The sequence below is a fragment of the Macaca thibetana genome, chromosome 16, assembly GCF_024542745.1.
Source record: "Macaca thibetana thibetana isolate TM-01 chromosome 16, ASM2454274v1, whole genome shotgun sequence".
Taxonomy (NCBI): Eukaryota; Metazoa; Chordata; class Mammalia; order Primates; family Cercopithecidae; genus Macaca; species Macaca thibetana.
The window spans coordinates 58,769,353-58,782,130 of NC_065593.1; the positions used below are offsets into that span (position 1 = coordinate 58,769,353).

The following is a 12,778-nucleotide window of genomic DNA, read 5'->3' on the forward strand; positions in this document are numbered from 1 at the left end:
GAAAAGGCTGCCTGGATGCTCAGCGCCCCAGTGAGGGCTGCCCAGGCCGGGCCCAGACACGCCCCCGCACTGGTCTCAGGGTCAAGGCTGCCCCTCGAGCTCCCTCAGAGCCAGAAAAGGCCCGGAGCTTTCCCGCCTAGAGAAACGGCCACGAGCACAGACGCAGGAGGAGGCTGTGAGCTACTGGCTTCATTTCCAGCCAGAGATTAGATTTCATGCAACAGGGGCCTGCAGTCCGGGGAGACAGAGCCTAGATGGCGGGCTGCGGCCTGAGGGATGGCCTGGCCCTTTTGAGGCCCCGTGGCTCCTGCCTTCCACCCTAGCAGGCGTCCATCCCAAGAGTTATGTCTGGTTTTTATATCACAAACAAGAGGGGAAAGAGCATCTCTTTGAAGAAATGCTGGCTTTGTGTTCATAAATTACATTCTGCTCTCCCTTTAATAGGCAAATAAATATTCCCTGCTCTTGGTGCTGTATTCACCAAGCGGCAGAACTGAATTTACGTGCAGACAACTGCCACATGCCTGGCGGATGCGCCGCCCCTGCCGCTCGGCCACCCCTGCTGTGGAGGGAGAGCCGCTGCCCAGCTCCCCCCGACCCTCCGCGCGGCAGCCCAGGAAAGTTCCCACAGCGCCGGCAGGTCAGGTGTCCCCCAGCAGGGGGAGCAGCCGCGCCCGGGCCCCTGGGGGCTGTGCCGGACCTTTCTGGCCAGTTCCAGGGCAGGAGTTAATTACCGCCCGAAACGCCATCCCCTTTCCGCTGTTTAAATACCAAGGACATATTTTAAAAGGGGGGGAAAATAATGTTTTTACAGCAGAGCGGCTGCTAACCATCGGCGCTCCTCACCTCACGCTCACGATGTGGCCGTCGGGGCGCTTCTGCAGAGAGGCCTTCACCACCCAGGCCGTGTGCTCGCGGTACGTCATGACGCGGCTGCAGGGGAGGGGCGCTCAGCGTGGGCTTCCCCGAAGGACGTCCCCACCCTTCGGGGCTCTCACCGGGGGCTGCCCACGTCTGCCTGTGCCAGCGGGTCCGCACCGGGGACTGCCCACGTCTGCCTGTGCCAGCGGGTCCGCACCGGGGACTGCCCACGTCTGCCTGTGCCAGCGGGTCCGCACCGGGGACTGCCCACGTCTGCCTGTGCCAGCGGGCTCTCACTGGGGACTGCCCACGTCTGCCTGTGCCAGCGGGTCCGCACCGGGGACTGCCCACGTCTGCCTGTGCCAGCGGGTCCGCACCAGGGACTGCCCACGTCTGCCTGTGCCAGCGGGTCCGCACCGGGGACTGCCCACGTCTGCCTGTGCCAGTGGGTCCGCACCGGGGACTGCCCACGTCTGCCTGTGCCAGCGGGCTCTCACCGGGGGCTGCCCAGGTCTGCCTGTGCCAGCGGGTCCGCACCAGGGACTGCCCACGTCTGCCTGTGCCAGCGGGCTCTCACCGGGGGCTGCCCAGGTCTGCCTGTGCCAGCGGGTCCGCACCAGGGACTGCCCACGTCTGCCTGTGCCAGCGGGTCCGCACCGGGGACTGCCCACGTCTGCCTGTGCCAGTGGGTCCGCACCGGGGACTGCCCACGTCTGCCTGTGCCAGCGGGTCCGCACCGGGGACTGCCCACGTCTGCCTGTGCCAGCGGGCTCTCACCGGGGGCTGCCCAGGTCTGCCTGTGCCAGCGGGTCCGCACCAGGGACTGCCCACGTCTGCCTGTGCCAGCGGGCTCTCACCGGGAGCTGCCCAGGTCTGCCTGTGCCAGCGGGTCCGCACCAGGGACTGCCCACGTCTGCCTGTGCCAGCGGGTCCGCACCAGGGACTGCCCACGTCTGCCTGTGCCAGCGGGCTCTCACCGGGAGCTGCCCAGGTCTGCCTGTGCCAGCGGGTCCGCACCGGGGACTGCCCACGTCTGCCTGTGCCAGCGGGCTCTCACTGGGGGCTGCCCAGGTCTGCCTGTGCCAGCGGGTCCGCACCGGGGACTGCCCACGTCTGCCTGTGCCAGCGGGTCCGCACCGGGGACTGCCCACGTCTGCCTGTGCCAGTGGGTCCGCAGGCCCTCGCCCGTCCGCTGCCCAGGAGGAGCTAGTGCCCATGCAGGGTCAGAGCCCCCTCCAGGTGACCTGCTCCAGCAGAGACCCCCTGTGTCCTCCGCAGGCCGGCTCAGGGCTGGGCCCTAGGTCACCGTCAGGCTGCTGGAGGACTGTCTGAGCCACATGGGAGCTGCCCAGAGATGGGGGCCAGGCGGCCATTGCAGCGCTCCCAGGCCCTGCCCACCCTTTGCTTTACTTCCCTCAAAACTCCTCACTGTGCCTGCCTGATCTGTGCAGACTGGAGGGTTAGGAATGAGAATCCCAGATCTAAAGCTGATGAAGCTGGGGGCACAAGGACCTTCTGGGAATCCTCGCTCTGTGCCGGGTGAAATTTACTTCTGCTGCATCAGCCATGTGGGCCAAGGCAGACTGTCCCCTGCTAGGCCCGGACAGCACCTGCCCACAGGGTGCTCGGCGGAGGCAGTGCCCGGGGCTGCTGTGCCCACGCGTGTGCCCTCAGACATCCCTCCCTGGACACTTGCTGCGTGACCCAGGAGGTGGCAGGCAGTGGCGGTATTCTGTTCAGGTGAGCTCAGAGGTGGCAGGTGTCTGGCTGGGGCCCCCGCCTCACCCCGATAGCCTCTGCCTCCAGTCCACTGGCTCATCCCACACGGCCGGTACCCCGTGCTCCTCCACAGGCTGTGGGATGGACCTCTGTGGGATAGGCCTCGGTGGGACAGGCCTGGCGGTTTTGGGGAGCCCAGCAGGACTGGCCTAAATACTCCATTGTGGGCTCCTGGGGAAGCTTTGCATCTCACTGAGAAACCTGGACCCAACCAACTGGTAGTGACACGGCCTCTACCACCTGGAAGGCGCCCTGCCACCACTGGGGGAGGGAGAGGACAGGGCCAAGGTACCATTCGCTGAGTGCCATCCTTCTGTCGTAGACGCGGATGGAGCCATCACCGAGGCCAGCCACGATGAGTGAGCGGTGGGAATCACAGGACAGACTCGTCACGCAGCTGTCTGCGCCCGTGGGGATGTCCTAGGGCCAAACACAGGCAGCCCGGTGAAGACCTGGGCACTGAGCTGCCCTCCCTGCTGTCCTGCAGCACCAGGACCCCTCTTGCTGCCTCCCTGGCTGTGGGGATCCCCCTCCCTGGCTGCAGGGGCCTTTCTCTCTATCCAGGGAAGCATCAAAGGCCCGGGGAGCCCAGGAGTCCCAGAGAGAGGCAGGGCACTGAGTCACACCCTTGTCCGTTGGCCTTGGAGGGACAGTCCTCGGCGCCTGGGCCCCGAGCCAGTGAGGCAGAGCCCAGCCCCACCCTGAGCGGTGGCCTGCAAACGCCTCTGGGAAGGACTGGCTGTCAGTGCCAATTAAACTTCCAACCTCTCTCTGCTTCCTAAAAAGGAAAGCAAAGCACATTTTGGCAAGGACTCCTCACTGGCTACTTCTCAGAACTTCTAATGAACTACGGGATGAGTCCAGGAGGGGTCGCCTGGCTCCCTCGGGGGCTATAAGTGCTGGAGAAGTGGGGGTGGGGGGCGATGGCACCTGCCAGGGACGCAGGAGGAAAAGGGCCACGAGAGGGAGAGTGCTTTCCACGCATGAAGGACGGTGCTGGGTTGTGTACTCCAGGAGGAAACCCAGGTGTGGGGACGATGGGGCCGGACCCCTGCGAGGGGCAGAGGTGGCTCTGGGAACACCTGCTGCGCTCTGTGCCTCCACGCACCTCTGCAGGAACAGCACCTGCCCCGCAGGCCACCCGGGCCTCTAAGACCCAACTGGTGACCAGACCCTGGGATCAGGGTGTCCACGCTGTGCCCTGAGGGCCACATCTCGTGTGGAGCCACAGTTCCAGGCAGGCCCAAGACCCTTCCACCCCAAAGAATGAAAGCTGCTGGTGCCTTGTGGGATCCGTGGTCAGGTCAGAGGAGACGCCGCCCACAGGGAGAGGCCTGGGCTAGGTTCTCAGGCTGCTGCTGCCCAGAGCAACCACAGTGGCTTTGAGCAGCTGAGGGTGCCCAGGCCTCCCCTCTGCTGGGCCTGCACCACACCACCCTCTACGGCAGGGCTGAGCCACCCCTTCTGACACCAGACGGCCTGGGAGAGAGGCTGGGGACGGCCTCTGCTCCGCACCTCTCCCTGGGGAGCCGGGGGAAGGGAATCCTGGCTCTAAAGCCACCTCAGGCACTGTCCCTCACAGTATCTGTGGTCTCGCCTCTGCTCCGAACGAAGTCAATGCAGGTAGATTTCTGCTGAGTGCGGCCTCCTGAGGTCTCTACCACTTTTCCAGGCTGTTTGGGGCAAAACCAATGTACTCCGCTTTTTGTCAAAACTGAAAATAACATGCTTTAAGAGGCAAAGAGGCTTCTGGCCAGGCGCAGTGGCTCACGCCTGTAATCCCAGCACTCTGGGAGGCTGAGGTGGGTGGATCACGAGGTTAGGAGATCGAAACCATCCTGGCTAACACGTGAAACCCCATCTCTACTAAAAATACAAAAAAAATTGGCCGGGCGTGGTGGTGGGCACCTGTAGTCCCAGCTACTTGGGAGGCTGAGGCAGGAGAATGGCATGAACCTGGGAGGCGGAGCTTGCAGTGAGCTGAGATCACACCACTGTACTCCAGCCTGGGCGACAGAGTGAGACTCCGTCTCAAAAAAAGAAGCAAAAAGCCTTCTGTAGTGGCTCACACCTGTAATCCCAGTGCTTTGGGAGGCCCAGGCAGGAAGATTGCCGGAGCCAGGAATTCGAGACCAGCCTGGGCAAATACTGAGACCCCCGTCTCTACAAAAAGTTTAAACAATTAGCCAGGCGTGGGGGCGCATGCCTGTAGTTCCAGCTACTTGTGGGGGTGAGATGGGAGGATCACGTGGACCAGGAGGTTGAGGCTGCAGTGAGCTGTGACTGCACCACTGCACTCCAGCCTGGGTGACGCAGGGTGACAGAGTGAGACCCCATCTCAAAAAAACAAAAACAAACAAAAACCCCACAAATAATCATTCTAATTTACAATGGCTCACCCTACTGATTTTTGACATTCCTTAACTTGCAGAGAGAAGACCCTACTTGAAAACACTCAGAGCTGGCACAGGCTGAGCCACACTAGTGCGGGGCTGAACGCTGCTGTTCACCCCTCAGGCAGCCCATGTCTCCTCCCGGCATTGCCCGGCACTGTCCTTCCAGGCCCTGCCTCCGCCCCTGGGATGGCCAGGCCTCACCGCACACTGTGCTGGGCTCTGTGATGAGGACCAGCCCTGCACACACTGCCCCACAGGCCTGGGGCTTGGGGGACACCCGCATGGTTACCTGCACCTTCATCTCACGGTCTGTGTCCCAGATCCGGACGATCCGCACGTCCCCCGAGCTCATGAGGAGGCCGGTCTCCTGCTCCCAGTCCACCACCATCCCGGCTCCTGGAGAGACACAGTGGGACGTGGCGTCACCCCATGGGCCCTCGCCTTGGGCAGGCTTTGAGGCCTGCTCTGGGCAGCTACTTGGCCAGGGGCTCCAAGGAACCCCTGCCACCACTGAGCCCATCTAGTGGGTCCATATGCCTCACATGAGCTCCTGCTGGGGCCCCTGGTGTGCCCCACATCCAGGCTGGGGCGACAATTCTGAGCTGGAACTCCGAGCCTTCCCCTGACTCGCCTATGACCCAGGCATCTGCTAGAGGGAGCAGCCCCTTCCAGGAACGTCTAAGGTGCCCACCGTCTGGAGCAGACCCTTCCAGGAACGTCTACGATGCCCGCCGTCTGGACACCTCGGCAGAACTGGCAGGTCGCGGTGACTTTAGGAAGGCTGTCAAGGCTTGAAGATGAGGGTCCTCCATTTGGCCCTGTCAAAGCTGGAGGAGGCCAGTTCTTCTGAGACCAACAGGAGCTCAGCATGGGCCACGGGCTGGCAGACTCCAGACGGCCAGGAGCTGACTCCCGACAGCCGGCGTCAGCAAGGGATGGATGGAGAGAACGGGGCAAGGGCTGCCCTTTGTGCAGGGATTAGACAGAGCAGAGCAACCCCACCTCACGTGACGGCCTCTATTTAAAACCAGATTCAGTTCTAGAAGTGTAATGGTAACTATTTTAAATACAGAAAGGAACACCACAGTAATCCTTGACCCACCACTCAGCTCTAACTTTGCTTTTTACCATTGTTTCCTTTTTTTTTTTTTTTTCTTAGAGAAGTATAATTTTAGACACAGTAAAAGCATCACCTGCCTCTGCCCCTGCCCGTGCCCGGGAGAGCTGTCCCGTGGGCTGAGGGTGCCTCCCAGGGGCCGCTGAGGTGTACCCACGCCTTCCACATTTCAAAAAGCCTCTTCAATGTCAAAACGGGGCCTCCCTTCTGGCGACTTGCTTCGTTACTGTTAGGCTTTGAGGATTTATCTGGCCCAAGACACGCAGCTCTGGTTAACTCATTTAATCTTGTGTTACCTTCCACTGTACAACTAACCCCGTCATTGGAGCTGCCCCTGGCTTTGTGAACCATGTCATAGTCAACAACTTCACGTGTCCTTGCAGGTGGAGAAGGAAGCGCCTAGAAGTGGAACTGCCAGTCATGCGTCTTGCATGACTCCGATCTCCCCAGGGAAGGCCATTTCATTTCCCAAATGGGTGACCATCTATACTCCTGGCAGGACACACACAAGCCAGTGTCCCCAAATCCTTATCGACGTGTGCTGTTTGCCGTTTTTTTCACCTCAGACAGTCGCACATATTTTTATATATATTCTGTAACTCGTAGATACTGCAAATATCCTTTCTTCTTCTGCCACTTACATTACAACCGTGACGTTTTTCTTGTGGTCATGAAGAAGTTTGTAGAGTCAAACCTATCGACGTCTTTACCCTCGGTCTCCTGTCCAAGCTGTCTTTTTGTTCCTCACAGTTATGAAGATTTCCTCTTGATTTTTCTCTGAAAGGGTTAGGTCTCTCGCTGATATGTTGTGTGCATAGTGTGAGATAGGGGTGTGACCGCATCTTTTTCCATAGGGCACCAGCTGTCCCAACACCATTTAGCAACATGGCTCCTCCCGCAGTGTGCAGAGGTACCCTGCCACTTGCGGCCCTTCTGGGCTCACTGCTGTGCTGAGGGCCCTGGTGCCTCTTGGCCTGGCTGCCCTGCAATTGCAGCTTCTTAATGCTGTCCGCACCTCTTCAGTGTTGCCTCGGCTGGTCTGCATTTTATAAAAATCTCTCCTGGGAATATAATCAGAAGTGTATGAATAAATGCACAGATTAATTTGAGAACTGCCAGTCTCACGATGATGCGTCTTTTCATCCATGGCTATGGTGCTGTCAACACTGCATGGGTCTTTTATAGTCTTCAATTAGAGTTTATGCTTTGATCTGTGAAGAAGGAGCATGTGTTGGATTCATTCCTAGGTATCTTGCAGTTTTTATTCCCGTGCTCCATGATTTCTTTCTTTCTTTTTTTTTTTGAGATGTAGTCTTGCTCTTTTGCCCCGGCTGGAGTGCTATGGTGTGATCTCGGCTCACTGCAACCTCTGCCTCCCAGGTTCAAGTGATTCTCCTGCCTCAGCCTCCTGAGTAACTGGGATTACAGGCACCTGCCACCACGTCCAGCTAATTTTTGTATTTTTAGTAGAGATGGGGTTTCACCATGTTAGTCAGGCTGGTCTGGAACTATTGACCTCAGGTGATCCATCTGCCTTGGCTTCCCAAAGTGCTGGGATTACAGGCGTGAGCCACCACGCCTGGCCCATGATGTTTTATAATTACATTTTCCAGTTGTTAATTGCTGGCATACATACATTCTTTATTTTACTTTTGAAATGCAGTCCCAGGCCAGATGTGTTTACACCTGTAATCCCAGCACTTTGGGAGGCTGAGACAGGAGGATTGGTTAAGCCCAGGAGTTCAAGACCAGCCTGGGCAACATAGCGAGACCTTGTCTTTACAAATAATAAAAGATTAGCCAGTGTAGGCCAGGTGCGGTGGCTCACACCTGTAATCCCAGCACTTTGGGAGGCTGAGGCGGGTGGATCACTTGAGGTCAGGAGTTCGAGACCAGTCTGGCCAACATAGTGAAACACTGTCTCTACTAAAAATACACAAAATAGCTGGGCGTGGTGGCAGGTGTCTGTAATTCCAGCTACTCAGGAAGCTGAGGCAGGAGAATCGCTCAAACCCGGGAGGCGGAGCTTGCAGTGAGCCAAGATCCGCCATGGCACTCCAGCCTGGGCAGCAAAAGTGAAACTCCGTCTCAAAAAAAAAAAAAAAAGACTAGCGGTTGTGGTGGTGGCGCCTGTGAACCAGCTACTCGGGAGGCTGAGGTGGGATGATCGCTTGAGCCCAGGTGGTTGAGGCTGCAGTGAGAGCAAGACCCCATCTCAAATATAAACATAAACACAAACAAAAACAAACAAAAAAGGAAGTGTAGTCCCTCTACTGTGATACACCTGAATTCAGGCAGGAAGAAATATCCCAGCAGGTCAGAAGCACGAGCCGTGGTGGATCACAGGCTCTCAACTTGCAGCCCTGCTCCTCCGTTGGGAGCTGGGAGTGAGGGCCCGTGTGTGACCTCAGGGAGCCCAGAGCTGTGCCTGGTGGCCCCAGCCCACAGCTGACACGGCCTTCGGGGCCTGGGGCCTGGAGCTCTTATGCCTGGCGAGACGCCTCTGCTGCCTTCGCCTGTGGTGAGAGCCTCGTTCTCTGACCCCAAGACCCATGAAGCGCAGCACAGGCTCCTGCCCCGAAGGAAGCACTGGGGGATCTGGGCTGAGAAGGCCACTTCTCCTCAGGGCTGCTTCCTGATCTGTAAGCTGGGTTCCGCTGTCCTGACCCGGACAGACTGAGAGCCCATGGGATGGCACAGGCTGCAAGCTGACCCGGACAGACTGAGAGCCCGTGGGACGGCACAGGCTGCAAGTCTAGTCTCCAGCAGCGTGGCCCAGGTGTGGATGTGTGGATGCTTCTGGGCGGGGGTCTCAGGGACCCCGGGGCCAGCCGGGAGTGGATGTGTGGATGCTTCTAGGGGGGTCTCAGGGACCCTGGGGCCAGCCTGCGGGTGCATCCTTCCAGCACTGCATTTCTGGCAGGTCCGAGCCTTGGACAGGGTGGGAAATTTTCACAAAAGCCAACAAGAGAAAGGGCAAGGCAGAGCCAGGGCTCAGCCAGGCGCTCCCGGGCTGAAGCCCAGCTCCTTCCACGGCACCACTGCCTCTGAGCGACCCCAGTGATCTTTCCTCTCTAGCAAATGACACAGTGTCACCAAACTTGGTCTTTCGGAGACGCACAGAGTGGTCAGTGAGTGGTCTGACCCCCAGGCTGGCCGTCCGGCTGTCTCCCGGGACCTCTCCCGGACCAGGGCCGCGGGCTGGGGCTCACCTCTCCTGCCCTGTCCCAGGGAAGCTGTCATACCCCAGAAGAGGGTTGCCTCGCGGGGGAAGCAGAGCCCGGAGATCAGGAGAGAAGCAACGAGAAAGGGCCTCCGTGGAGCGCGGGGTGTGGATGGTTTATTCTGCTGGATGAAACTTAAGAACACGGCTACATTAAAAAAAATTCCAACATTCCAGGAAATGTCCACCCTGGAGCTGTCCCCATGACGTCTCCTGAAGCACGTGAGGGTTGGCATCTCCTGGGACAGGCGCTTGGACAGAAGGGCAGAGACAGAGCTATGTGACCTAGGGCAGAACCAGGGCAGGCCCCACACGGACGGCTGACCACAAGGTGTAAGGCCACATCCACGGGCTACAGACAAAGACACAGAAATCACAAACCGGCAGGAGCCGGCAGAGGGGCCGGCGGGGTAACCGTTCATTATGGGCATTGCCAAGAGCTGCAGGATCCGCTGAAGGGCGATGACTCCTAGAGGTGAATGCCTGGCACTGTGGAGGGGCCTCTGGAAATCCAGACCCCAAAGCCTCACCCTGGGAGCCTCCTAACTCCGCCTGAGTCCTTCCAGAACGACCTGCGGGCCCGTGCCCCGGCCCTCGTCCAGGCCATGCAGCGGTGCAGGCAACACGCAGAACTGTACCAGAGCCGACACTGCAGCCACTCTGTCCCAGCAGCCTGGGCAGGCCAGTGAGTGCATGAGGCCCCAGGTGGCCATGTGCACTGACCAAAGAGGAGTTAAATTTGGGCCCAAAGAGCGCGTGATGCAGGTCCTTTAGGCCCTGCCAGCAGTGATACTGTCCCAAGCAGCACATGTCTGCAAGCCACGGATGAAGGTTGGGGACAGGGGCACCCATGAGTGGCTGACAATGCCCAGGGCTGGGACTCCGGCCAGGCAGTGCACTCAGGGCCCTGGGGCTCACATGCTTTCAGGGACATTGGTGGGGAGCTGCTGCTTTAGGATTCTGGGGACTCTGAGGTGGAGCAGCTTGTGTAGAGAAAGCCCCAGAAGGGCCCTGGAACTTTGAGTGTGCCTGCAGCCCTGGGAGCACATTCTGCTCCGGGGAGGAGCAGGGCGGACCCACCTCGCGTTGTTGGCAGCATGTCCGAGAGCCCCTGCCACGCGGTCACCATCTCTGGGTTCTTTTCCAAATCAGCAAAATTCTTCCAGACCCTGATGGCACCATCGTCTGGGGAGGGAGAGAGGGAAGGATGGGAACCAGGCCCGGCGCTGGCCTGGCCTGTGCTGTGTGTGTGGGGTAAGAGGCCTTCCTGGCAGACGTGCTGCAGTGACCCTGGATGGGCAGCTTGACTTGCTACCCATTGTTCCAGATCTCCCAGTGCCCGCCGACTCGACTCTGCCCTCAGACCCACAGCTGGGTGAGCCAGCAGGAGTCGCTGCAGCCTGGGGGATGGGAGACCACAATCCTGTCCCACGCTGGCCACAGAGCTCAACTCCGAGTGAGGTCTGGCTGCCCTGGGACCTGGCGCTGCCCCTTCCTCCCTCCAGCTCTAGGGCCTCGGGTTCCCTGGTGGGGAGGCAGGCGGGCAAAACTTGGTTGGGTGGAGGGGGCTGCGTTTTACCCTCTGGTGAGCCAGCCTGTGCCAGGAAGCAGAACGAAAGGCCAGCTTCACAGAGGACACCCGCACCCTCCGCCCCGTTCCTCTCTGTGCTCCACAAAGAAAGCAGCCCTGACTTGAAGGGACAATGCAGACGCCTGGACTCTCCGCCTAAGATGCGGGCGTGGACGCCGTGCCCTGCTCTTAGGGGCTTAGAATGGAGCAAACGGCCCTCTGTGTCCTCCAGCAGATGCGCAGGGAGGTCAGCTTGGGTGTGGGGAAAGCATGTGGGTTCTCTGAGCCTTCTGGGAACCCCGCCCCCTGGCCTTGCCAGCCCCTCCTGCGTGGCCCTCAGGTGCTCTTCAAGCCCCAAGCTGATTGGCCTGGCGGACAATGGCCTCGCCTCCACCCGCCTGCCTGTCCTGCTCTCCGCTCTCCACCCCACACAGCACACGCTCCCAGTTCTGGAGCCCGAGGCCTTCTCCTGCTGTCCGGAGCCCGCTCTGTAAAGGACCCCGGCCTGGCTCCAATGTCCGCTCTCTCAGCCAAGGAACTGCCCTCTCCCTCTGGTGCTCGCAGATGCTCACATCTGGCCTCTCTGAAACCGTGGGCTGAGCCTGGCTGGTCCCTTGCCCCCTCTGCCCCAACTATATATCTCCTCCCGGTGACATCTGACAGCTACAGGGACAAGGACGGGCTTTTGACATGGGTTGATGCTACTTGGTCCTGAGGTGGCAGTGCTCAGAGGAGGCGCTGCAGGAGGACATGTCCCCATGGCCGCGCCCCTCACCAAGAACCCACAACCACGCTCAGGGCTGCGCACTCGCCAACAACCAACTCGACACTCTCAGAGGCTCAGGTGTCCAGGGCCTGGAGCCGACAGGGACAGGCTGGGTGGGATCTGGGCGTCTGCCTTCGCTTCTCTCAGCTGTGCTGGCCTCTCCCGCCTGCCTCCCACCCAGTGCTCTCCAATCTCTACAGGAAGTACCGTGTGACTGACAGTGACTTCTCATCAGTGACAGGCAATGGACACGTTTTCAAAGCGCTAAAGGAAAACGACTGTCAACGTGGGGTAACTGACGTGGAAACGATTGTTCCAAAGTGAGAGTGAAACTAAGACATTTCAGACCCCCTCCACAAAACACCCCCCCAAAACCCAAGAAAACTAAAACCAGAGCGAGACCCACTATGGCAATGAACCACTGGTCAGTGACCATGACGGTCAACGATGTCCTTTCGGGCACAGGACGGGACTGGAGGAGGGTGAGTGCCAGCTCCCGGCGGGGACAGCAACTGGCAAATGAGCCAGCGACGCCAGGAGACCGGCCGGGGAGGACCTGGCACGTGTTGCGGCTTGGGGCATCCTCCCTGATTCTCGGGTGTCACGTGGGACCCACCCGATCTCTCACAGGGGTTTAAGGACAGAGGCTGTTCCTGGTGCTGGAAGGGCCAGAGGACCGAGATGAGAAGACAAGTCCCTGGAACCCTGGAGGACAGGGCCATCTTTGCTTTCCTGTCTGTGCTGCTGAAGCCCTTCGCTCATATACCTCCCACTTCTGAACGAGCAGGGCTTTCTGTAAGCCAGATGTGCAAACACATTTCAGGATTGCACGCCCTTCCCGCCACTCCTCCAGACTCCAGGTTCCGATCTCGGCTGTGCAAAGCCCGCTCACCTGTGGCCGTCAGCAGGAGTGAGCAGTCCTGGCCGTTCAGATACTCCATGGCAGTGACCCTTGTGTACCGAGGGTTCCCATTGTGGAAATAGTCCAGTTTCTCCCCTTTCTCCCAGTCCCAAAAGCTTAAGGGAAGAAGAGAGGAATAAAAAAGTCATTAGGAAACTGCAAACC

At 59.5% G+C, this 12,778-nt stretch overlaps 2 protein-coding genes across 2 annotated transcripts in view; both read right to left on the minus strand.

Moving 5' to 3' along the window:
* BAIAP2 (BAR/IMD domain containing adaptor protein 2) overlaps positions 1-12,778 on the minus strand; it is a 318,844-nt gene that overhangs the window by 157,315 nt on the left and 148,751 nt on the right. The gene's annotated exons all lie outside the window — the stretch shown is intronic.
* The window catches only part of RPTOR (regulatory associated protein of MTOR complex 1), a 425,447-nt gene that overhangs the window by 6,379 nt on the left and 406,290 nt on the right, over positions 1-12,778 (minus strand). The window contains exons 27-31 of the mRNA XM_050764125.1: positions 12,605-12,729; positions 10,457-10,561; positions 5,326-5,432; positions 2,933-3,060; positions 847-933 (exon numbers count right to left, since the gene is read on the minus strand). Of these exons, the coding sequence (XP_050620082.1) occupies positions 847-933; positions 2,933-3,060; positions 5,326-5,432; positions 10,457-10,561; positions 12,605-12,729 (552 nt within the window). The remainder of the gene's footprint in view (positions 1-846; positions 934-2,932; positions 3,061-5,325; positions 5,433-10,456; positions 10,562-12,604; positions 12,730-12,778) is intronic.